Below are 22,366 nucleotides of genomic sequence, written 5' to 3'. Positions count from 1 at the left end.
CAGCTAAAAGACACATTATGTTAAGGGCACACTTACTGCCATAGTGAACATTTTTGGTGTCTGAAGCTTGCTTCCTTAGTTTTACACTAGAAATACAAGTTAATATTGTTGCTAACAAGTAATGAAAACATATGTTAACAAATTAGCATGATGCTAAATGCATACCTAAAGGTTCACACACTCTCCTCAAATGTTGTGAAGGTGTTAATTACCTCTAACAGACTCTTAATAGACTTAATGTAGTTTCTAACTTTTTAATGCTAATGTTAAGCGTTGTTGACGTGATGGTGTTTATGACTTTAAAGGGCCCATATCCCAGTCTTTTGTATCTTGTGTACTGCATTGTTCCTGATTGTATACTTATAATATTTGTGTAAATTTATGTCCACAAAACAGAAAGCAGTCATAGCACATATTTAAGGGGTGTAGCAAAGCATCATCTCACAATGCATTGTGATGAAAAAAAATTGATGATATGCAATGTGGTAACATACAATTCCATGTTCTGTTCATGAAATTTTATGCAGTTGCAGTTGGTGTTGTTTGAACAGCAGAGGTAGCAATCCTGCTAATGCAGGCTAGAGAACCAGTGGGCGTAAGCAAAGGGGGAGAATAAGTCAGTCATTTATGAGTGAAGCCAATCGCACAAGTGTTTTTTTTCTGCTATGTGCGGGGGTGAGGGTTCACTGTGGTCGCTGCACAAGTGTTGGCTCTCCAAGCTTTGACTCTTGTGAGCTAGGAGAGGCGACAGATCCTCCACCCATCCCTCAGAAGCCAAAATGAATGCATATTTCTAATAATGTATTAAAGTAATAAGTATGATTTTTGAATTTTAAATGCAGCCAAATTAAAGTAAAACTCACTAAAAACGGAAAGGTAGTAAAGATACACAAAATCTTATTTAATTTATACAAGGTGCATTTTCATTGTTTATACACTTAAGAAACAAAAGAAAAAAGAAAACTCTTTATTTTTGTCTAAGTTTATTCCAAATATTGTAAGAAAATTCAGCTCATGAATCATGAATTTAGAGTCATGAATTAAATCAAATCATTTTAGTGATCTATAGGTGAGCTGTCAACTGTGCACAGTGCAGCTTGATTTAGGACGTCAGTGTGTCTTTGCTATCGTAACGACGGGAAAAGTACACCGTGCACGGCTCAGTTTCTGTTTCAATGGAAAAATTCACTTTTGAAATCCACAATAGACACCAATATTCTGTGAAATCTGATCTTTACTCTGAAAAACACTTTACAATCTGTGATTTTTCCTTTTGTATTATACACATCTTGTTTTTAGTTTTATTTTTATTTTTTTTAAGTTTGTATGGTATGTTTATTTCTTTCTGAAACTGATGTGGTGAAAGATATTTTCAATCTGTTTTGATACAGTCTAATCTGTAAAAAGTAAACTGTAAAAGTAAATCTGTAAAAGTCAGTAAACATATAATTACAAAATCATTTATTAATTACATGGTTATTGATGGTGTTGAATCTTTTCTCCCTCCAACTCTACAGGTGGGGCTAATGAGGAACGGGAGGCTGCTAGCCGAAGCCAAACCAGAGGCGGTTATGAAACAGCACAATGCAGCAGTAAGTTCAGAATTCACACTCATCCTTATACACACAAATACACATCTACACATTCTGGCCACTTTATCGGAAACCCACCCTTTGTATGGAGGACAAAAAAATGACATAAGTAAAAATAAATAAATATATATATATAAATTAATACATAAATACGTACATGCATAAATAATTGTATAGATAAATAAATGTATTAATAAATACATTTTGTCGTGAAAAAGTGCACACTTAAAATTATATTTATATAATATCTAAATATCTATTTCCATATTTCTATGCATGAACTTTTATTTTAATGCCAGGTGAAGGCTAGAGGAACTGTGTTCTCTCTGATAAAGTTCCATCCAATACTTGGGATGGGATGAGTTATCGTGCAAAATCTGGACATAAGTAACGCTTATCTTGTCATTAATTGCAATCAACTCCTCACAGTAGTGCTCCAAGATCTAGTAGAAAGTCTTCCCTGGATAGTAGAGACAGTTACTCCAACAAAAGCAGGATAAGCTCTTTATAATAGCCTTGATTTTATTGTTGTCCATATACTAGTGGCTCTCCCTGCATTTTGAAGCATCAATTCAGCCTTCTTTCATTATTAATAAAATGCTTCATTCTTGATGAGGAACAGCATCCTCACACAATGACGCTGCCACCACAGTGCTTTACAGTTTGGTTGGTGTTTGATCCAAAATCTGTCCCAAATTTTAGCTTGTGGTTTCTCTTGTTGTCACCAGTGAACTGTAAACATTGATATGTGTTTGAGGGGGACAGTATTACGATATTACTATATTATTGTAATTTCAAGACCATTTCATGCCACTGCTATAATAATAATAAAATAAAATAATAATGCTGTTACTCATTACTTTTAAAGAGTGATACATTTCTATATTTAAATAATGGAATTGGAATATTAAATGTATAAATATAACATAAATTTAATAAAATCACAGTTTTTAAAAAATCAGTATACCATCTCTGTCCTGTTGATTAGCTCTTCTTGCTAAGTAAACACAATGGACAGCACTGAGGTCAGCAAAAATGATTGAAGTCATGTCCATATATGGTATCATAAGTTGATAATGTATTAATTGTGACAGGCCTACCTCCCAGGCTGTAATAATCGGTGTGTGTTTGTGTGTATCAGACCCTGGAGAGCGCGTTTCTACAGCTTTGTGAGGACTTCGACCAAGTGGGGTCTAAAGAGAGCCCTCAGGTACCTGCACACACTAACAGCCCATCTCCGGACAGCCTGAGGGACGAGAGCAGAGAGCTCCTGGCCAAGAACCTTCCTGCTGCAACTGATATCTCCAAACCAAAAGGTAACATGCTCTAGTCTTGGGTGCAAAAATTTCCATACAAATTATGTATATCTTGTTTAATTAAAGGAATACTTTATCAGAAAATCAAACAAATGTAATTGATCCAGTTGATCAGCCTTGAGATGTTTGACATCTGATGTGTGCTACTTTCATTTACAATGGGAGATGCTGGACTAGCATAGCAAAAAAAAACACTAGATTTAGGCTCTCATCAATAGTATCTACTGTAAAATAAACAAACATAAAAGCATTTATCTGTCAACCTGCCTCGCAAAACTCTAGACTTGCAAATGTATGTGTCATGGTTGAGTGTACATGCAAGATATATATTTAAGAGTAAATGAAAACAAAACAAGGAAAATAAACACAATGGCTATGACAAAAAATAAATCACTATTTATGTTTTATGGCAGTAATAAAAACATTTTTCTCTTAGTGTTTCTTAGTGTCCAACTTCAAACTCTCACAAAGCACTTGTGAATTATAATATACATTATATAATGGTGAGACCCAGATGGTTAGACGTCAGCAGGGGGCAGTATTATTGATTGACTGATCTGCATATTGTGAGTGTCCCCATACCAAAGAACGCGACACATACATTTTTTTAAACAGAACTGTTTTTATGAATGTATTTTTTTTATAAATGAAAAAATATGGTTTATGATTTACTGCCTCTTTAAAATTTCCCCAAAACAATACAACCAAAACAGCATCAACAATATTGCAGGATTTATTCCAGCATGGCCTTAAATAAACTTCTGATATTTTAAATATGTAACATTTAAAAGTTACAATTAATGTATGGTTTTAACATCTATTTATTGAATTGTCTGTTGTGATTTAAGCTGCATTAACAATTTTAGCTACTATTTAAGCTATTAACAATGACACTGTTTATGTGTTTGTGTGTGTGTGTGTGTGTGTGTGTGTGTTTGTGTGTGTCCAGCGGACTGGAAGGTTAAAGCACGGCATGTCATTCCGAAATGGCGAAACATCGCTGCGTTGATCATTAAAACGATAGTACGGATGAGAAGAAATCCTGGGTAACTAATTATTTATAAACATTTTATAATATTGTAATAAAATATTGTGTTATCAAGCATGTCTCTCTGTCCATCTCTCTGCACACACACATATTTTTATACACACATACATATATTTATAGACTGTATATATTTCTCTCTTCTCTCTTTTTCCAGCTCCCTGTGCTTCCAGTTCCTGTTGCCAGTGATTCAGATCTGTCTGATGTGTCTGTGTATCGGAGCTGACCCCAAGGGGATCGAGGTGGCCGTGGTCAATAATGAAACAAGCTCCAGCGCCTACAGCCGTTCTCTGCTGTCCTTCATTGACAACACCAGCATCATCCAGGTACTCAGAGCTTTCTGACTTATCACATCTAGTTATGAACCACCAAACCACAAACTTAATTCTCACTGAGATCTGGGGCCCTATTTTAGCGATCTATAGGCGAGCCATCAACCATGCACCATGCAGCTTGATTTAGGCGCGTGTCTTTGCTTTCGTAACGTCAGGAAAAGTACACCTTACGCGGCTTGAAACGTGCAAAAGGCATGTACTAAGTCTCTTATTTAATAAGGGGTGTTGTTTGGGTGTAACATGAAATAAACCTATCAGCGTGTCACTTGCCACTTCCTTTAAGAGCCAGGTGTGCTCTAACCTCGGTGGATTCATATATTAACAACGCAGTTTGATGCCACCAACACCTTTCTTTACATTTGGGATGTGTTTGTTTTATGAGGAATGGACTGTGTTAACTTTTGAACTCCAGAAGTGCTTTCATTAGTAATGCCTCTTTCTAGCTATGCTCCTATAGAGACAAGCTATCTGAAGAGCTCCTAATGCCATTGACTTGTAAACATTCACTCCACTCTCATCCACTGATCTCTGTAGTTCCTTCAGAGTGATTGTTGGCCTCTCGTTTTATTTAGGGAGTTTTGATACAGTAAAAATTGCAATACATATGCAAACTAAGCTGTTTTTATCAAAAAAAAAATCTTATATGAAATGAATGTAAGTTTTGTCATTTTGGTTGTTGTATTAAAATAACATATGACACAGCACAAAATACGAGCATGCCATTGTTATTCCATATGTTGAGAAGTTCAGAGAAGCACTTTATTTGTAGTTAGAGTTAAAGAGGAAACGCTTTTACAGGGTTCAGAGTGTCGCTCTCACTTCCTCACTCTACCAGTGTCTCTCCTCTTTATCTCAGTTAAACTTCTGGTGTAAGCAGAGTTTCACTTCCGTCTGGATAATGCCAAGAACCCACACTGCAGACCAGCGACAATCAAATGTTTATAAAAATCTAAATTGTGCATTTGGGAACTGAGCCCAGACACTCTAAGAAACACAAGAAAAGAGGAAGTGAGATTAGTTGTTCTTGATTGTCAGCTGTGATGATGGAGAAGAGAGTTTTGTCAGTTATGATTTTTTGTCTCCCATAGCATCTGTATATCGTTGCTGTCATATAAAAATACCTTTATTTTGCAGGTTTTTCTCTTTTGGACAAAATGTGAATTTTACAATGAATTGAAAAATAGAAATGCTCTAAAATTATTTACATTGTCTTTGACTGTTTTGGAGATTTTTAGCATTAGGTGAAGATATAACAACTAATACACTATCAAGTGGTCCAGGGCCTTAAGTGGTCCAGCGGTCTAAAGTGATTTAATTGGGAGATCGAATGGTTGATTGATCATTTTGCCATTTTGCAAATCCCAGTAGTTTGCCATCAGTTGCCGGAGCCTCAAAGTGAGCCCAAAAGAGCACAGTTGGTGCGTAGATGGATCTCTTTCCTTCAACACTGCTGAGGTGATGTCAATCACGTCAATCACAGTGTATCGGGATTGAGTCGCTGCGCTTTCCTCCAAACGTGTGCTGGCTAATTGTAAATGCTGCATCAGCAGCAATTCAAAAAGAGGCAGTGGCTAACTTCACATGTGCCGGAGAAGGCATATGCTAGTCTTCACCTTCCTTTTGTTGTGGCATTACTAGTGATACAGCTAAGTAGCAGCAGAATGGGTGGAACAAGCTAAATTGAGAGAAAATTGGGAAAAAAACACTTTAAAATGCTGCAAAACTCAGCATGCAGTCACGTCTTATATGAATAGAGGACAATTGACACAAACCATGAATTGAAAAATGGGCTAAAGTCTACGCCTGAAAGACTCAAAGATAATTCTGTCACTCCTCATCGTTGCATCCTGCAGGTGAACCTCTCGCATTCCGAAGCTTTTGATGGGATCCGTAACGGAGAGTACTGGGGGGTCGTTGAGTTCGGCCAGAACTTCACCAGCTACCTAACCAAGAGGTGAGCTCTGCCTTTTCACGCTTTCATTAATCCACAAATGTTTTGTCTTGGATTCGTTTTTTTAATTGCTCTCAAGCTTCTGGGGAATTTAGAGAAGTATTGCCAATACAATAGGGCTCTTTAGAGCAGATAAATGTGAACCTATTGGCACTATGCCTAATGCCAGGTCGTGGATAGAGAGGTATAAAGTTCCAAGCATTGAACACCCTAGTTTTAGGAATAGATGAGGAGTTTGGCATAACACAGAGGGATCCTCCAGCCTCATGTACTCATTAATGATTACCTTGTCCCTGAAATAAATCTGATCCTCATAGCAATGCTACACAATCTAGACAGTTACTCCAACAAAAGCAGATTAAATCTTTTTTAATACCCATAATTTGTGAAGAAACTGTAAATGATTGAGCAAGTGTCCCAATATTTTTGTTCATGTAGTATACCTCTCTGTGTTTTGAAGAATCCATCCAGCCATGTATCAAAATGCTAGATCGAGTGAGGTAGAGAGAAGTCAATTGAATCAGAGTGAGGTAGAGCAAGGTGGAGTGATGGAGGACGATGTAAAATGAGGCAGTGCAAGGGAGAGTAAGGTAGAGCAATTTAGAGTGAGACAGAATGATGTAAAGTGATGTAGAGCAATGTAGAGAGAGGTAAAGTAAGTGAGAGTGAGGTAGAGGAATGTAGAGTGAGACAGAGTGAGGCAAAGTGAGGTTGAGCGATATACAGCTCTGGAAAAAACAAAGATTCAACCTAAAAATTATGAGTCTTTTTGATTTTACCAAATTGAAAACCACTGGAATATTGAATCAGGTTGAAGATGGATATTCACAAGCCATCAAACCAAGCTGAACTGCTTGAGTTTGCTTGCACCAGCAGTGGCATATAATTATCCAAAAGCAGTGTGTAAGACTGGTGGAGGAGAAAATGCCAAGATGCATGAAAACTGGGATTAAAAACCAGGGTTATTCCACCAAATATTGATTTCTGAACTCTTAAAAATAAATAATAAACTTGTTTTCTTTGCATTATTTGAGGTCTGAAAGCTCTGAATAGAATATATAGAATAAAACAACAAGGTTAATTTTACTCTAACACATACCTATAAATATCAGAAACTGAATTGGTCTCTTATTTTTTTCTAGAGCTGTATAGTGAGGCAGAGTGAGGTGAAGAAAGGTAGAGTGATATAGAGTGAGATAAAGTAAAGTAAAATGATGTAGAGTAAGGTAGAGTGAGATGGAGTGAGGCAGCACAAGGGAGAGTGAGACAGTGATAAAGCGAGGCAGGGCGATATACAGTGAGGTCAAGCGAGGTTAAGTGATGTAGAGTGAGATAGAGTTAAGTAGAATAAGTCCAAGTGAGGAAGAGCGATACAGAGAGAGGTAGAGTGAAGTAGATGTTAAAGGCCCCAATGAACACATAGACCAAAACTACTTCTTATCCTGGGAAAAGATGAGTGCTGCCAAGCCAAGTGCCAAAAAACATTTGAACAGTTTATTTAATTTAGAACCTTAATTAACCGTGCTTTGCATTGATATGTATCAGCATATCCGACAGCGTTATCTCAGTTTTTTGGTCAGATTGTACACCATAATGGTTTCTTTCTAGCCACCTTTCTGTACAGACCAGACCTCTTAATGTGGCTGACTGCTGAATCTTTGCTCCTGTCTCAGTCACTGAAGTTATGTAGGTTGTGAATGAGCTGGTGGGAACACACAGTACACAATACCTGTTATTTATGTCAGGATTATGTCACAGTCAACCTGGGTGTGTGTGTGTGTGTGTTTTCATCCTCTGCTGCTCTAAAAATACTGTACTGTACCGGTCAGGTGATAATGACTGAAAGAGAGAGAGAGGGAGAGTGAGTGAGCAAAAGAAATAAAAAGAAAGAGAGAGAGAGTGAGGGAAAGAAGCTGCATGGTATTATAGGTTTTAGGAGAAGAAAAGCAGGTCAGGCTTGTCTCTCTCTCTCTCTCTCTTTTTCTCTTGTTTTCTCTGTCTCTCGTGAGACACATCAAACTGAAATCAGACCACTCACAATCCCATTTACAGGGATAGTCAAATCACATGTACACAAATGTACACACTGTATCTATAAGGCTAATGAAGCTATCAAGTAATTAAAGCTTAAACCCCATTAATTAGCATTGTGCAGGCTGCATCCAGACCTCACAGTTAAACTCTTCAGATGTACTTTAACTCTTGGTTTTCATTGCACTGTAATATACCTTATTTTTCACACTATAAGGTGCTCTGGATTTTAAGGTGCACTATCAATAAACATCTTGGCTGCACAAATCACGGCAGAATTCAATGTGTACCTCAACTGTCCAGAACTGTCCGTCAGGACAATAAATTATTGTGGTCTAAAACCAGCTGTTTCAGTTTCATTGTCCAACCCCTGTATATATGTGATGGGCAGTGCTGCTCCGCGGGCTGCCAGCAGGGGGACTGGTAGACATAGGGGAGGAAATGGTAGAGTGGGATCCCAAATTTCCAACTCCCAGAATCCCCGGCGGTGATTAGTGTCAACCAGCTGCACCTGTGCACTACCCTATTTAAACCTCAGTCAAACCAGACTTCACTGTTGCACCTTCACTGAGGGGTGACCGGTACTAGAGGTTATAAGAAAAGAAAAGAAAAGAAAAGAGAATAAAATAAAAGGTGATTTCAAAAATGGAAAGTGATCTGAAAAGCAAGCATCACATAAAGAAAATAAAAGAAAAGGTAATCCCAAAAGAAAGCCACACAAAAAAAGAAAAGAAAAGAAAAGAAAAAGGTGGTCTCAAAAGAAGGAAAGAGATCTGAAAAGAAAGCCACACAGAAAGAAAATAAAAGAAAAGAAAAGAAAATATCTTGAAAGAGAGCATAAAGAGAAAGATCTCTAATTCTTCTCTTAAGTGCTGAAACTGTGTCTTAGTCCAATCATGTTGAGCTGAGCTAAAGGGGCTGTTGCCATGTGGGTCAGCCTGACTGTACCAGTTTTCTCCAGTTTCCAGGAGTCTTTTCCAGGTGTAGGACATACTTATTTGCTTTCCTAAAAGGCCCTGGCAGTTGTGCGGTGTCATCTTGTGAAGGAGTTTGAACACTTGTAAGCATGCTCTTGGCAAGGAGACAAGAATTATGGGAGTTTGAGCGTTGACTAATATTGGATGCTAGTTGGCCTCCATACACATATCCCACAGGTCACGGCAGCATTCTACGGTCTCCATGGGACATGGCAAAAGTCATGGGACACAATCCCATGACATCCTGTTCCATGACATTTGGCATGTTTTTATATAATGCTAAATGATTTTATATGATGATTTAAATGTTTTGTTTTTGAACAGAATGTTGCAGCCCAGGGTGTCAAAAGAAGTGGTTGAAGGAGGATCGGTCCACGTCTGGCTGGACCTGACGAGTAAGTTCTACTGATTTATTATGAGAGTTATTGCAGCATGACCTTCTGGTGCTGGAGGGCTGTAGTCTAAGGACCCATGTCAGGACTCACAGTGGAACACTGGGCATGTGACTTGACACTGAAATCAAGGATTTATATCAAATATGGAGATTGGAGCGCTTAGAGGACTTTTACCGCTAACTTAATTAGGCCTTAATTAGCTCATTAGGGTTGTGGCCATGGGCTCCTTTAAGCAGCTGCCTGGCACATTGAACATTAAAATAACTGATGCTTACAGAGCATTAAAAGAGGTTATAAGAAGATATCAGAGTGTTTACAGGAAGCCTATTCATAATTTTATAACATAATTAATAAATGACAGTTAAGAGACATGGAGGAAGTCAAGTTTAGCTCTAGATGTTGAAGAGAGGAAGGAAGATTGATCATGGAAAAGCTTTCAGAAAAAAATCCTTTCTGTAAATGTAATATTTTTAGTGGAACAATTAAGCTGAAGCATTTTGTAAACAAGTCCTGTAGACTAATAATATCAAATTTCAAAGTCAAAGTCAAAGTGGTTTTTATTGTCATTTCAGCTATATACAGAGTACACAGTGAAACGAAACAACGTTCCTCCAGGGACCATGGTGCACATAAACACAGTGTAGACAAAACACAGTGTAGACAGAACAAAAGTGCAACAGTACAAAAGTGCAGACAGACAATACAACACAATACAGACAAAGAATAATAAATATTAAGACAGTGTGCAAATTATGCAGTGTGCAATAAATGTTGAGACCAGTGAGGTAGTAATTACCTCTATTTCGCAGTGTGCAATAGAGTCCAGTGAGGTAGTAGGGTTTTTTTAGTGCAAATGCTTTCCATTTTTCTGGGGTAAGTGGGGTAAGAATGACAGTGTGTGCATGTACAGAAAAACCATCAGTTCAGTCTCTGCAGTTGAGGAGTCTGATGGTTTGGGGGTAGAAGCTGTTGCAGAATCTGGTCGTGCTGGACCGGATGCTGCGGTACCTTCTTCCCGAAGGCAGGAGGGAGAACAGTTTGTGTGAAGGATGGGTGGGATCATTCACAATGCTGGTTGCTTTGCGGATGCTGCGGGTGGTGTAAATGTCCGTGATGGAGGGGAGAGAGACACCGATGATCCTCTCAGCTGTCCTCACAATACGCTGGAGGGTCTTGCGGTCAGAGACGGTGCAGGTCCCAAACCAGGCAGTGATGCAGCTGCTCAGGATGCTCTCAGGGATGGGTGGAGGGAGACGGGCCTTTCTCAGCTTCCGGAGGAAGTAGAGACGCTGCTGGGCTTTCTTGGCTGTAGAGCTGGTGTTCAGGGTCCAGGTGAGGTTATCTGCTAAGTGGACACCAAGGAACTTGGTGCTCTTAACAATCTCCACAGAGGACCCGTCGATGTTGAGTGGAGAGTGGGTGTGTTGTGCTCTCCTGAAGTCAACAACCATTTCCTTTGTCTTGTCCACATTCAGGTGAAGGTTGTTGACTGTACACCAGTCTGTCAGCCGCTGCACCTCCTCTCTGTATGCTGACTCGTCGCCTTTGGTGATGAGACCCAGCACGGTTGTATCATCGGCGAACTTGATAAAGCTGTTAGAACTGTGTTTTGCAGCACAGTCATGAGTCAGCAGGGTGAACAGCAGAGGGCTCAGGACACTGCCCTTGTTGGGCCCCAGTGTTCAGTGTGATGGTGCTGGAGGTGCTGCCCCCGAACCGGACTGACTGGGGTCTCCCCGTCAGAAAGTCCAGGATCCAGTTGCAGAGGGGGGTGTTGAGGCTGAGCGAGCTTAGCTTCCTGATGAGGTTCTGTGGGATGATGGTGTTGAATGCTGAACTGAAGTCTATAAACAGCATTCTGACGTAAGTGTCCTTCTTCTCCAGGTGGGTGAGGGAGAGATGAAGGGTGGTGGTGATGGCATTGTCCATTCAACTGTTTGATATCAGTCAGTATGTCAGAGCAGGATTTCATTAAAAAAGAACACCTTGCCAGCTGTTAAGCATGAGGGTGGGTGTATCATGCGTTGGGTTTGTGTTGCAGCCAGTGGCACATTAAAAAAAAATACTGACAGGCTCAATGTCCTCTTTGTAAATATTCTTGTTTGTAAATTAATTTGTACATGTTCTCTTTTTAGATCGACAAATAGCAGTAATGCTACAGAAGAAACTCCATGAAGCGTTTCAGGTACAGTGTATTCACATCATCCTGCTCTTTAGTTCATATATTCATCATTGGTTTCTGATTGTCTTTGGAAATAAACTTGCTATTAAATACATGTTTAAAGCTGCGATGCATATAATGTGGTGCATCAGTTGCGTGTTCTTAATTATTCACGGTACACATATGCAAGGGGCTTGACTCACAAAACCACAGCATCTAAAGCAGTATTTTTTTTTACCTGTGAGCCACGGCCCTCCAGTGGGCTACAGAGGTACCGCAAGGAAGTTACAGGCCAAATAATTTTTTTCTCATTATTCCAAAAGAAGAAAACGCTGAAGTTGATGGCTATGCTATATAAAATATTCTTTGTGGCTGTGGAAAATCTTGTGGTGGATTACATGGGCTGTGAGTTACAAAAGTTCAGAACCCCTGATCTAAGGGATAGACAGTGTTAAAAATTACCACCCACACCTGTATGATGTGTCTTTGCCACTGTGGTGAGTGAAAGCTTCCAGTTAAAAATGCAGCACATTGGCAAGTATGAAAACAGTTAAGTTCACAACACAGTCTGTAACCTACATGAACGCATGACCAAAGAGTCGGCATATCTCTAGCCTACGGATAGAATTGGACATCCAGTTTCCCAATAATAAATTCTGTAAACACAGTTAAAGCTATACTAGAGCTTTATAATTATAATTAAGACTGGTTAATAAGAACATATTTTCTGTAATTTGTTATTGTTGTAGTTTTATATATATATATATTTGTATATAACTAAATCGTATTGATTGTATTAAATAAAAGAGGGAGATCGCTGGTTCAAATCCTGTTCATGCAGGTTGCTATCAGCTGCCGGAGCCCTGAGAGAGCACAAATGGCTTTGCTCTCTCTAGGTGGGAGAATGATGCTCTTTCAGCACAAGGCATCTGTGAGCTAATGTATCCACTGTATACTGGCTACTCGGCAATGCTGCATTAGCTGCAGTCCTGACTTCACATGTATCGGAGGAGGCATGTGCGAGTCTTCACCCTCCTGGTCTTGGGGCATTATTAGTGACAGGGGGAGTCCTAAAGTGTGGGTGGGTAATTAGCCATGTACATTAGGGAGAAAATAGGATAAACATTAGAAATAAAATGAAAAAAGAAAATGAAATCAGATAATTATATTAACAATATCATTGTAGTATATATATATATATGATGTACAGTGCTTCAGTAGCTGCAATGTAGAATGTTTAAATGCATTATTACTGGTAGTATTAATGCATTGTTGTTATACACCGAGGGCTTATTCTGCATGTTTTTGTGTTTCAGGCGTTTGTTGACAGTAAGATGGGTAGTCTGGCCTACCTCGTCGCTCTCCCTGTTAAGGTAAGCGAGTGTTCTGCGGTGCTTTACTGACCTCTAGTGGTCGAGAAAGGTCACAAAATGAATAATGCTTTTGTCAACTGTGTTAGGAATAATTAAAAACTCCTTATCTTGGCAGCAAGTGTTTATTTCAAATAATATTTATACACAAAGTATAGAGAGTATATAGGTTTGACAGCATTAAAACATCTTCTAGTATAGTATAGTATTATATAGTATAGTCTAGTATTGTTTCTCATCATATCAACAGCTGTTTAAATGGTAAATTAGGGCTTAATTTTAATATTAAATCAGGTGAGCTACTTTTATCTGCATCTGCCAGTACTATTACCCATGTATAGTACTGTGTGTATGTATACACATGGACAAAATTGTTGGTACCCCATTAGTTAAAGAATGGAAACTCCAGATTAGTCACTGCATTAATGATGATTAATGAAGTATTAATTTACTGAAAATCAACTAATAATAATTGGCATGATAAAGTATGCTGAGGAAAAGAGAGACTATATTTGGTAATTTTGTAATTACAATGTTATATATGACTTAAGTGTCTTTTATGCTTGGTGGAGCTGAAAAAAATATATAATAGGTGTTGCACATTGACATGCCTTTAAAAGTTGCTCTTGGTCTTCCTTTTCCGGGGCCGGACCTGATAAAAGCCAGTTTCATCATAACGTTTTTGACTGCACTTTCTTAAATGTCTTCTTTTCAGATTGACTGACCTTCATTTCTTAAAGTATTTTTTCTTTAATTAGTTAAGAAGTTCTTGCCATAATATGGATTAGAACATTACTCAAATAGAAATATTCACTGTATACCAACTCTACCTCTTCACAACTTTACAACTGATGCTTTTAAACACATCAAGAGACAAGAAGTTCAAGTAATTAGCTCTTAATGAGGTACAGCTGTTAACTGAAAGCCACTATAGGGGACTCTACCTCATAAAGCTGACTGAGAAAATCCAGTCCAGAGGCGCAAAGCTGCCTTCTAAGCAAGAGTTGCTACTTTGAAGAATCTAAAATATAAAACATATTCTGCTTCTGATCACTTTCACTGGACTTGCATGGTCCATTGTTTTATGTTCACCCGTCTTTACTGGTTTCCATGTTATAACACGTCATTATTATTATTATGCTATAACTGTTATCATGTATGACTGTGATGCTCTTGTTCATCACCCTCTCGTCTCCTCTCTGTCCATTTTTCTGTGTCCATTCTGTCTTTTCTGTGTGTAGTTTGAGGAGCCCATTTACGGCAGTCAGAATGCAGATTTCAGTACGTTTGTGACCCCAGGGGCAGTCCTGAGGTACTGAGATGTTTCTCTTTCTCACACACACAAACACACACTCACGCATACACACTCACGCATACACAAGCTGTATATGATTTATCTAGTGTGAGATATGATGGATACTCCACAGAACATTAAAATGACTCTTTTAAAATTCCTCTTTATCTTCTGTCCTGCAGTATCACCTTTTACCTGGCGGTGGGGCTAACTGCTCTGTCCTTCGTGTTGGAAAGGAAGGAGGGGCTGTTGGACAGGTGTTGGGTGGCAGGTGAGGCTTTTAACAGTTAACACATGACACACCAGCTCTAATTAGCTCTTTAAAGGAATAGCTACCTGGAGCTATTAAACTAATTTAGATAGGAAATCAGTGTATGTAACTTGAAGCTGTTTTAAGCTTTACTTGTATTCTTAAAGATTCATGTATTTACAAAGTGTATTTGTTAATTATATAAGTAGTTGATCAGTTCAACAGGGCTATTTACCACCCTGTTATTTTAACTCAGAATGAAAAGGTTTGCCACATAGCATAAACTACCAATGCTTTGTTGCTAATCACAGTGACAGTAGTTTTGTTAGTGTTTTTGTAGTTCTTTTAGAGTCTTAGCAGACAGTGTTGTTGTTACTAAATGTTAATTAGCTAGACCAGCTGTTACCTGGTAAACTTTTTGCGTATCACAGTTACCTGCTCATTTTCCTGAGTATAGAGGTCATGGGCTGCTCTCTAGTATCAACAACACCATACTCTCCCAGTGTCACCACTGCATTCCACTGCTTTACCAACTTTTACTAGAGCTTTTTATAATGGGTTGGGTTGATGTCAATTTTGTGGGCGTTAATATAGAAAGTAAAGACTGTGATGTAACAGTTTTGGGATTTTAGAAAGGAAAAACAACAGTATTTATAACTTCTATAAATCATAGTTTCTACTGAATTTTTGAAACTGGTATATGAAATAAAACATTTCACATTATTGTTTCAGTAGAAACAATATCACTAAAAGTCACTGAAATAATTGATTACGTTTGGAGTAAGGTATACTAACTGTGAAAGTTCAAAATTAGCCTTGACTCAACTTTTTTACATCTTTACTGAACTGAAGCTTTACTGAGTTGACTTGAAATGTCTCTGTCAGCCAGCAGAGGGCACTCGTGTCCTGTGTCAGATTCAGAGAAAAAAATATTTTAACCTACTTTTTGAGAGCTTGGGGATCCCTGTTGATAGATCCCTAAAAACTTAAGAACTGCTTGTCATAATTATGTAATGTTGTGATGAATATGTCATGTTATGTAACTGCATAATGTTGCCCTGAGGCAACAATTTAAAAAACACTCTTTTAGTAAGAAAATGAAAACAAAATAGACACAATAATAAACAAGGACAATGCAAACATCGAAAAGTTGAATAGGCGGTTAATACTTTTTTTTTTCTTCTTAATCTTCTTCTTTATTTCTTCTGCTTCTGTAGGGGTCAGTTCTCTGGAGACCATGCTGGCCCACCTCTTCTCTCAACTGCTGGTCATCAGTGTTCAGATCATTCTGCTGCTACTCTTCATCCTGCTCGTCTTTAAGGTGCTTGTGTGTGTGTGTGAACAGTATCTTATGAATACTTTAAAGAGTGCGTCTCATATTCACATCTACTCTTTCGCTTGTATCTGTGTGAGTGTGTGTAGACCCAGAGAGGGATGTGTATAAAAAAGGGCAATACGATACGTATCACGATTCAATGATTACGAATTATTTTTTGTGATATATAGCAATACTGTAATCCGCAATTTTAAAGTTTTAGGAAAATTCAATATTATTATTTACCATTTACTATTTTTAATAAAAGCTGTGTCAAAAAAGTACTTTTTATCCAGTCAGTACAAAAAAGTGGGTGATGTTTGAACACCACACTAAGGCTTTGAGTGGACCAGTAAAATAAGGCACTGCAACTATGATCTGAGGTTTATCTGAGGTCGGGGATTATTTTTTGTCACATATGGATCGTATAACACAGGCCTGTATAGAGCTGTTGATGCAAACTTAAAATTTCTGCTGTTTGACCTCTGAAAACTATAGTGGCATCAGTGACTAAACAGCACACACCTGTATGGGGATTGAGGGATGGCATTAAGCCAATTACTTTAGTTGATGGAGTAGAATGACCTCAGTCCTAAACATCTAACACCACTGAGCAAGCTCGTTTTAATGCATATCTCTTTTTTAATCTCTCTTTTAATCTCCCTTTCTCTTTCTCACTCTCTCTCTTAGATTCCTAATGAAGGCTCTCTGGCTCTGGTGATCACACTGATCGTCCTGCAGGGTGTGACGGGCATATCCTTTGGCTTGGTCATCTCCGCAGCCATTGACGACGAGCAATCAGCCAATCAAGCAGCACTGGGCATCTTCTACCCAAACCTCATCATCAGTGGTATGACCACTAACCCTACCCCCTCAAGACATTACATTACACACTGGTGACTCCCCCCAGTTTTCTTTTATACATATGATATCACCATTTATCCCCTCCCAATCTTCTGTTAAACATGTGATATCACCACTAATAGCCCCCTTGACTTTTAATATTACCACCTATCCCCAAGTTTTCCCCTGAACATGTGATAGCATTACTTAACCCCTACCTGTCTTTAAATAAACATGTAATACCCATTGTCTTCCCCTGAACATGCGATATCACCACTTAACCCCTACCAGTCTTTTACTAAACGTGTGATACTCTCCATCTTCCCCATTAACATGTGATAGCACACTTATCCCCAGTCTTCTTCTAGACATTTGATAGCACCACCTATCCACAAGTCTTCCCCTGAACATGTGATATCACCACTTATTGCCAGTCTTCTTCTAGACATTTGATAGCACCACCTATCCTCAAGTCTTCCCCTGAACATGTGATATCACAACCGAACTCCTAACAGTCTTCTAATAAACATGTAATACTCTCCATCTGTACCTGAACTTGTGATAGCACCACTTATCCCCCAGTATTCCTCTAGACTTATCCCCAAGTCTTGCCCTGAACATGTGATATCACCGCTTAACCCCTACCAGTCTTATACTAAATGTGTGATACTCTCCATCTTCCCCATTAACATGTGATATCACCACTTATCCCCAGTCTTCTTCTAGACATTCAATATCACCACTATCCCAAAGTCTTCCCCTGAACATGTGATATCACCACTTAACCCCTACCAGTCTTCTACTAAACATGTGATACCCTCCATCTTCCCCTGAACATGTGATATCACCACTTATTCCCAGTCTTCTTCTAGACATTTAATAGCACCACCTATCCTCAAGTCTTCCCCTGAACATGTGATATCACCACCTAACTCCTAACAGTCTTCTAATAAACATGTAATACCCTCCATCTTCCCCTGAACTTGTGATAGCACCACTTATCCCCCAGTATTCCTCTAGACATTCAATATCACCACTTATAGCCTACCAGTCTTTTGCTTAACATGTGATTTCATCACTTGATCAGGCACTTGCCATAATTTTTATTCTTAGCAACTGTTGCTAATGCTAGGTTGGACAAGCTTCCATACACTCTCTACCTTTCTGTCCGTCTTTTCACTCTATACACACACGTCTCTCTCTCTGTAGGAGTTATCTGGCCAGTGGAGTGTATTCCGTATCCTCTGCGTTATGTGAGTCTGGTTCTGCCCCAGACCTACGCCTCTGAAGCCCTGCGCTGCATTATGTACCGAGGTAAGTTACACACACACATATATACACACACACACACACAAAACACCCTCATGCATCATGTTCAATGGCAATCATACACTTACACACACACGCGCACACACACAGGTTTTCCATGATGGTCTCATGTTGCAGTAGACAACAAAGATACCCAACACCCCCAGCAGTAACCACACACACTCCTCTTTCTCTCTCTCTTTCTCTCTTTTCTCTGTCCACTGCCCTCTTGCTCTCCCTCTTTGCTGTGTCTCTCCCTCTCTACATCCCTATCTGTCCTCTCAGTCTGTCTCTCTCTCTCTTTTTTTGTGTGAGTCTCTCTTTTTCAATTATTCACTGAGCCTATCAGTGGACGCGCATCTCAGATTAAACACTCCCTCCATCCCTTTTAAAACCTTCTCAATCCCACACACACATACACATCTATCTGTCTGTTTGTCTGTCTATTTAACTATCTAAAATAAATTGCATAGTAGAGTTTTTGTATTTTTAGTTTTTTTGGATGTTCTTAGAATGTTTTTATTTTTCGTTTTTTTTTTTATTGTGTTGTACTCAATCATTTATTCCCCAATTTGATTAAACAGCCACAATATATCACCTTGCTTACAGTGTTAAAATATATATATTCAACATATTGCGATATATTAAATTGTAACCCCTATATTGTGAGTTGTATCGTTGTAGCCAAATCACTTTACTGCAACTGCTCCCTGACTGTACGCCTTTTTTTGCTTGTTCTGCTGTTTTTCTTTAGGTTGGGGTCTCTCTCGCATGATGGTGTGGCGTGGCTTTGCCGTGACCCTCGGCTGGAACACGTTCTTCCTCATCCTGGCCACCATCATCCTCAAGCTGAGAACGTGAGAAGGGCTGCCGTCGGGGAATACGCTTCAGGTCAGAGCGAGTGGCGCCTGGGTTCATGCCAGGCCTCTCTCTAGCTGAATGGAGGCTGACTGGACATCGCATAATCCTGCTAAGTGGATAAACAACTCCTGGGGCTACCAATCAGATTGCTCATCTTCCTTGTACACAGACAGCCACGTCAGAGTAGCCAGTCAGGTTCTGCTTTTCCACGAGGACCAGAGCCAAGAACCTCAGGGAATCCCTCCCTTCTCTGTCCAATCATCAGCATTCCACCGTGGAAGGAGAGTCATACTTTTGTGCATTCATCGATCTGAGGATCTGAGGGACAGATGGGCGAAATCAACCACATAACACAAAGATGTGGTGACCCTCTTTAGGAGTTACTGGGAGCTTAAGGGGTCACTGGGAGCTGCTCTCACGTATCACCTAATCTTCCATACTCCCAGTCATGGATCCATCTGTTTGCACATTCCCTTAGAACCTCTTGGCTATCACTTTTTTTGACCCATCTGTCTGCACGCTTTGGGCCTTTTTTAATCTGTCATGTGAATGTAGAGCTTTTTGTTGTAATACTTTTCAAGCTCCCTCTCTTGGGCTTTGTTTGTGTGTCCATTTCTCGAGCAATGTGTGCCTGTTGACCCCACAGTAAAGGGGATTAGCCATTAATGCTTGCACCTTTATCTTGTGTCTGATTAGTTACCGCAATAGCAAGTTATCTAATTGTCTAAAGTTTTAGTGTGATACTTTTTACTATGTATTTTTATTTGCGATTTTTTGTTGTTGTTGCCTTTTCCTGCACCCCCTTATGCTGGACAGAGGGGGGCGCTGTTTTGCCAATAGCCAGAAAGCCTGTTGAAATGAGGGCGCGCATTCAGTCTGCCCTGACATGATTTGTGCAAAGTGATCTCACTCTTTTTCTTACTACCAAGAGGATCTCATGTACCAAGGACCATAAACTGAAGAAATATCTGTGTTTATGTATGTTTACACTGTTCATGTACAGCAGGCCTGGGCCAACCCTGCAGTCCCTGTGCTTTGTTTTGCATTTTGGAATACGTGAAGCGTGTATGCTGTTATGCTGCACAGAAATGCAAAGACATAATGCATGTATACAGAATGCAGTACCTGCCAAATTGGCCTGGGAGTACAGAGAAAGTCAGCATTGAGAGATTGTGGTCATCAGCACAATTAGAACTGTATTGCAGAAGATGAGTGTGTGTTTGTGTGTGTGTGTGTGTAGTGCCCGATTGATGTAATGTTCTGATTAATATATATTATAGAGATGGACGATTAATGTTTATGGAATCAACACAGATTGTGAAAACCTTTTAGCACCAAACTTGGTAATGCATCATCGTGCAGGGCTTCTGTAATGTTCTGCATAATTACTGAAAAGGAAATGTACTTTACTTTTCTTTTTAAATCATCAATCATATTAAAAATGCTGTGAAACTCCTAGCACCAGCTAAAATAGCCCACTGTGTAGCTCAGTGTGGAAACACAATAACACAAAAAAAAACATCTTATCTAGTGCTAAAACTCCATCTCTTTGGACATGATTCCTTTAGCTTTCAATCTGTTGCTGCTGTAGATTTGGTGGTGGATTAATATAATTTGCTCTATTTTCTGTTCTATGTGGTTAGTGGTGCTTGTTAGCTCGGCTATGTTCTGATACAGCACACATAGTGTAGTTCATAGCTGGCTTTTATGAACATCTGCAGTCGTGCACAAGCTCATTTGTTCTATCTAGCGGTAGATAGAACTAATGTATATATTATTATAAAACTGTGCAGGAATCTAGCAGCATTACAGGACTTGAATTGCCTGCCCCTGTTTTATACTTTTATTTTATATTCCAGTACTTTTATTCAGTTCTCTATTGTCAAACAGCAGAAACTTCTAAAAAAAAACACCATATTAATAAGAACATTTTGACAGTAGTGGACAGAGTTACTCATCATTCTTTTTTTTCTGTTTATTTTCTGTTTATTATATGTTCTTTTTATTTTCTGTTATTCTGCTACACTTGGACTGTCACCAAGCTATCCAACTTTCAATAAGTACCTTAAATAATTGGTACAATATGAGGAAATCAGTTGGGCACTAATATGCACACTCTCACTGTCATATCAGAACCTCATACCGTTTTTTTTTATTGTGTTTAATCATTTTTGACCTTTACAAATCTGCTATTTTGGGAATATAAGTTTTGTTATGACAGTGATGATATATTAAATCATGTTATGTTAAAGGTTATTGGTAGCTATAATGACTGTGAAAATCAGTGTTAATTGCTATGAAGGAATTCTAAGAACTATATATATATTTTTTTCTCTTATTTGAGAATATTAATTTAGAACTAGTGACAGGAATAGGTCCAAGTAAATGGTACTTTTAGAATTAATTTAAAAAAGGTTAATTATTGTCTCCCTCATATGGACCCTATAAAGACTAAAATGAAACTAAAATGAGTGAATTTTCTGAATATCATATTTAAGTACAAGTATTACAATTTCATAAGCACAAATCCATAACAATACAGTTAAGTACTCGTCACTATATGGCAACTGTATTCCTTGTCAAAATAATCGTGATAATATAATTTTGCTTATGAAAAATGTCATTCATTTGTTGAAATAATCAAAACTGAGTCCCATGTTAGTTGGGGTTTGTGACTGATGATAATTCAGACACTGTTGTGTTGAATATGGGGATCACTGTACTGTATGTCACACACCATAATTCATTCACTGCTCCTAGAAATCAGCTCTCCAAACTGGCTGATCCCAACATGCCACGTCTTCTCTCCAGGAAATGATCTTCAACCATCATAAATGTGTCTTTCTGAACAATAAATCTTTTTAATAAGGCCACTGTGTGTGTGTGTGTGTGTGTGTGTGTGTGTGTGTGTGTGTGTGTGTGTGTGTGTGTGTGTGTGTGTGTGTGTGTGTGTGTGTGTCAGGCTTCATTACTATTTTAAAGCTGTGCTAACAGTTAATAAGAGCGTAAGAGCTGTGGTAAATCTGACTCTGTCGTCACACAAAAGCATCTGGAAACAAATTGAAACAGAATGACTTCACACAGACATGCTAATATTGCTAATAGTGACAGAAAGGTAATGCTAAGTTCACATGTTGGCTCTGAGGAAACCGTCATTCAGTCTCTTAAGTAATTAGTGACGGTACACAACCAAAAGCACCATGCAGCCATGTAAGCACTGCCATAGTTATAATAGAATAGCATAATGGTGGCTTTTTGAATGGTAGGCAAGATATTCTAGTAAACTGGTACTATTTCCATGCTGCCCTTTCAAAATGTTCAT

General features: G+C 38.8%; 1 protein-coding gene across 2 annotated transcripts in view; it reads left to right on the top strand.

Moving 5' to 3' along the window:
• Positions 1–21,917, top strand: part of abch1 (ATP-binding cassette, sub-family H, member 1) — a 45,039-nt gene extending 23,122 nt beyond the window's left edge. For both annotated transcript variants that reach the window (XM_007244626.4, XM_049463969.1), the window contains 14 exons: positions 1,518–1,592; positions 2,734–2,908; positions 3,858–3,954; positions 4,111–4,279; positions 6,142–6,242; positions 9,572–9,642; positions 11,778–11,827; positions 13,120–13,176; positions 14,415–14,485; positions 14,650–14,738; positions 15,935–16,038; positions 16,723–16,882; positions 18,085–18,189; positions 18,938–21,917. In XM_007244626.4, coding sequence (XP_007244688.1) covers positions 1,518–1,592; positions 2,734–2,908; positions 3,858–3,954; positions 4,111–4,279; positions 6,142–6,242; positions 9,572–9,642; positions 11,778–11,827; positions 13,120–13,176; positions 14,415–14,485; positions 14,650–14,738; positions 15,935–16,038; positions 16,723–16,882; positions 18,085–18,189; positions 18,938–19,044 — 1,431 coding nt within the window. In that variant the 3' untranslated portion in view covers positions 19,045–21,917. The remainder of the gene's footprint in view (positions 1–1,517; positions 1,593–2,733; positions 2,909–3,857; positions 3,955–4,110; positions 4,280–6,141; positions 6,243–9,571; positions 9,643–11,777; positions 11,828–13,119; positions 13,177–14,414; positions 14,486–14,649; positions 14,739–15,934; positions 16,039–16,722; positions 16,883–18,084; positions 18,190–18,937) is intronic.
• Positions 21,918–22,366: the final 449 nt, after the last annotated feature.

Source organism: Astyanax mexicanus, chromosome 14 (assembly GCF_023375975.1).
Source record: "Astyanax mexicanus isolate ESR-SI-001 chromosome 14, AstMex3_surface, whole genome shotgun sequence".
NCBI classification, from domain to species: Eukaryota; Metazoa; Chordata; class Actinopteri; order Characiformes; family Acestrorhamphidae; genus Astyanax; species Astyanax mexicanus.
Note: the sequence above shows the minus strand (reverse complement) of the source record. Positions and strands in the feature narration are given on the sequence as shown.